Here is a 4,329-nt window from a genome sequence, read left to right on the forward strand (position 1 = left end):
GGATTACTGAGATGCATCAGGACATTTTGAACCCGTCCAGAAGACCTACACATTTTTTTTCTTTTTGTATCAATTGATGTTTTTTTTAAATAATATTGATATTCTTATTTTAGAATGTGACTGTCTAAAAAGTCAAAATGTTAGTAATTATATGACAAAAGATGTAATAAGTAATAATATTAAAAGTTATTTTGTGTTTCATAGTCACACAAAGACCTAAAGACTTTAAAGATGGTGTTTTTTAAAGAATTGTAAAAAAGCATTACAATATTCTATCTAATGTTTGTGAAAGCTTCAAATGTATAAATTCTAAAATATAAAACACTCATAGTATATTTTAAGCTGAAGCTTTATCATCAGTTCAGTTATTTCTGAACCAACGCTGACAGCTCCAAAAAAACTGCTCAGGTTTGTTCCTTTTTTTTTATTTTTTTGAAAAACTTTGACATTTCCAAGAATATGTCATTATCTTTGAGTCTCAGTTAACGGTATCTCTGGCTGGCAAGAAATACTGATCTTGTGCATGTAAGAACAGATAATTGAAATTTTCATTAGAGGGATGAATTGGAGGGCAGCCAGACTATTTAGGTAAATCACAGCTATGACTCAAAAGGCGATTCACGAAGCTGCTACCATTATGCAAATTTGTATTTGAAAAAAGGGTTTCATAACCTCAGAGCTATTTGCGGAGAAATTGTTCAAACTCGCTGCTAACAGTGTAGAGGGATTTAACACGAGAATTTCACAGTCAATTTATGGTGCCATTGAAGAGTCATACGGCTGCTTCTCAGTTAATAACTATTTCAGCCGGAGTGTTTAACTTTCAGTACGGACAGGGTGTGAAAACCTCACGCAGATATTTCATATTTCATTTAAAAAAAATAAATCCCGGTGAACTTTTTTGGGGGGGCAGCTGCGCTCCTATCCAAACACACTTCCTTAGGTTTTTTAAACATCYGAGCCCTCGACACCCACAGACTCCTATAAAGGCAGTCCTTGTGYGCAGTATATAACATGATTTAATGCACTGTGCTTTTTTYYTTYCYTTTTTTTGCCTCACACCCTGAGAAATGCAAGTAAAGCAATTTAGATGGGAGTGAAATATTCAAGGCTTGTAATGAGAATGATTTGGGGTTAAGAAAGCTGCTTGGTGGTGTGTACTCTTAATGGAAAGGGCCCCGAAGTCATTTGATTCCCATAAACTGTGTGGAGCAGACTTGATACCCATAGGTCAGTGATTGCTAATAAGAAGTCAATGAGACATGAGCTAAGGGGTTATTTTCCTTTTGGATCTGCTCCTCCAACTCGCCGGGTCCTCTAGGCTTCTGACCTCAGAGTATTTAGAAAGTATTGTCTTTGAAATTCCAGGTACTTCCAGGCTTGTAGACTTTCTCATTAGTTCCTTTTGAACATTGCAAACATATGGCAGTTGTATTTAAGAGATTGCCTGCCTTGACCTTTAGCRGCATGCTAATTAGGCCCCAGAGCACTGCAGGCCATAGAGAGGTGCCTTTTTCCCCCGCTTYTCTTTCCCTGAACTTCTGTCGCATCTTGCCTTATCTGCTACCTGCCACTGCCCTTCAACAGTTTCAAAATTAAAACTGTGCTTCATGTGCTTCTAATAACCACTAACCTCAACCTGTACAACTCCCCTCCCTCTCTTCCCAAACACACCTTCTCCTCTCCATCTCCCAACCCTTCATTTTTGTCCGCCCCCCTCCTCCTCCTCCTCCCCCAATCACCCTCCTCTCTCACTTTCCAAAGAAAATGAACGTGCCCAAAATTACTTTGACCCGTCGTCTGCGGAGCAGACAGACCCAAGGCAATGCTGGACGGCTGGGGTCAGCGCCGAAGATGAGCTGGAATTAAGTATGTCATTCTCTGTCATAATGGTTCTCCTCGGTTCATTAAAGAGGGGTGAGAGAGATCACCAGTAGCGGGCTGCCGTTTGTGACGGCRGGACATTCTATGTAAATACACCAAGCGATGGCAATCGTAGATCGGCCACCCAACTCGTTGTCATTGACGAAGGTCGCGTATCGTTGGTCAGTTTTCATTTCGCCGTAACATTTCCACTCCCCAGTCAGAAGGCACACRCAGAGCACTATCAATAGTTTGCAGACCCCTCCTAACGTAGGCCCATTAAAAGCAAGCTCTTGGGAGGCCAAGTAATATACATGTTATAATGAAACCTAGCTATTAATGGAGTAGCCATTTTCACCTGTATCTTTTGGATATCACTGCCTTGTAGTATCAAAGGATTCACCAAATCAAATCTCATCACACGATGACAGGCCAACTAACAGGCATGGTGATGCTCCTACTTCATTACTCCATTTTCAGCCTCCTCCGCTATAACTAATAAATCAGGTTTGCATGCTAAATGTGCTTTAGATTGACTTGTTTGATAGGTTGAAAGTAATGTTTAAGTCCAGAAATGTATAGCTGTATCATGTGAGTTTCTACCACTGTTGAAGTTTTATAAAAAGTTCGTATTTATTTTTATTTCTAGGAATGATGAATGCAGGCGAGAACAGACTGTTTGAAAAAATGGCTGCTTTGCTGGATGAAGATGATACATTTGTTGACTTACCTGGTATGTATCCTCATTTTGCTACTTAGTTATTCAAATCCGGTTGGCTGGACTGTGTACATCTTTGGTACTTTCAGTTATTTTGCTACCTAAGCTATATATTATTGTTTCCTTTTGTAATCAAAAGTTGATTGAAAGATATATTAGCTTGTCTTCTGAAGATGCTCTGTGTTGAAGGATCAGTGGATCTGTGTTCGACTACTCCACCTAGGCTGCATTTTTGAGTGCAGGTCCACTGAGAAACTTGCTGTTTCAGCAACATTTAATTTAAAGGCTGTACTTTTATTGTTGAACAAATGTTCATAATACATTTCTATAAATTACAAGTTATGAAGGCCATGGAAATTTCTCGTTTTTGTATCAAAAATACTGTATATCAAACCGTGAGACTGAAGTATTGAACCGAACCAAATCATGAATTTTCTATACATCTTTACTGCCTTTCTATATATATTAGAAAGGCAGTAAATATACTAAAGCAATAGAAATTTGATACCGCACCAAAAGTCAGACAAAGATGAGATGCAACATTAAACCCAGCGCAGTGRTGGAACAAAGAATAAACTAGAAATGGACCCTCACTAGCGTTTTCCAAGCACAGCTATTGTCTCCCAGTAGGCGTGCCTTTTCTCATTAGCTCAGTTTCATTTCAACACACGGAGGCAACACTGCGATGGATAAAGCTCAGCATTATTCTGGGTGAAGACAGTTGTACCAGATCCTGTTGACATGACGCACACCTCCCTTGTAATTCCGGAGCACAAGTGATGGGTTTAGGCCCGCTTCAACACAGTAGAACTGAGCAGGCTTGCATTATTCGCCATTGTTTTGGATTTAGCTGTACCGCTGAGATTAGTGGCCCTATTCATTGTCTTGGAATGTTCATAAAATCCCACAGAGAATGTAAAGAGGATCTTGGATTAACAATTCCACGCAATAGGCTGAGAGACAGTAAAGGCAAGTGTGACAGGAAAAGAGAGGGAGAGCGCGCCTGTACCCGTGTACTGGAGTCCAACTGCCAGTTAGCACTTCACTATACTACAATAGACTTCAAAACAATTACCTTATGTAGTTGTACRCTTGCCTCCCACCGGTACAGGCTGCTGTGGCAGAGCAGGATTGCTGTACGTCAAAGCTGCTCCTGATGTTTAACAGCTGCTTCTCAGGCTTTGGTTTTTGATTTTACAGCCCGCCACAAAGATTCATGTTTCACAACAAGGAGGACAAACGAGAAAAAATTGAAAAGGACAAAAAACACTTCTGTAGATTTATTTGTTTTTTCAAATACCCAGGAGAAATCCCTTCTGTCTAAGACTGAATCTGGCACTTTTTATTCTGGTTTTCTGTAAGGTGCAAGTTTTGATTTAAACGTATACAAAAAAAAAGCTTCAGGCGGTGACAACTTTAGCGTTAGCTTTAGCTTTTCAATATGCTGGAAAGAACACTTTCTACCAAAAAGGCAAAACTTAATTCTTTAAACACAGACAGCAAGGAGGGTACAGAAAATTATTTAAATACAGAAAATACAAAAGGCTGTTATCCTCTCTAGAGACACTATTAGGCCTGTAAAAAGATGTCGAGGCACAAGATCATGCACAATTAAAATGTCACAAACTTCATTGTCAAGTTATAAAGTGTTTCATGAACCAAAAAAAAAAAAAAAAAACAACTATTGAATTATTATAACATTCTATGTTTCTCACTTTAACATTCACTTTAGTCAGTCCTTTCAAATG

General features: G+C 39.1%; 1 protein-coding gene across 1 annotated transcript in view; it reads left to right on the forward strand.

The window, feature by feature from the left end:
- Positions 1-4,329, forward strand: part of ofcc1 (orofacial cleft 1 candidate 1) — a 101,593-nt gene that overhangs the window by 12,360 nt on the left and 84,904 nt on the right. The window contains exons 5-6 of the mRNA XM_014008436.1: positions 1,765-1,869; positions 2,513-2,596. Of these exons, the coding sequence (XP_013863890.1) occupies positions 1,765-1,869; positions 2,513-2,596 (189 nt within the window). The remainder of the gene's footprint in view (positions 1-1,764; positions 1,870-2,512; positions 2,597-4,329) is intronic.

This window comes from Austrofundulus limnaeus, unplaced genomic scaffold (assembly GCF_001266775.1).
Source record: "Austrofundulus limnaeus strain Quisiro unplaced genomic scaffold, Austrofundulus_limnaeus-1.0 Scaffold50, whole genome shotgun sequence".
NCBI lineage: Eukaryota > Metazoa > Chordata > Actinopteri > Cyprinodontiformes > Rivulidae > Austrofundulus > Austrofundulus limnaeus.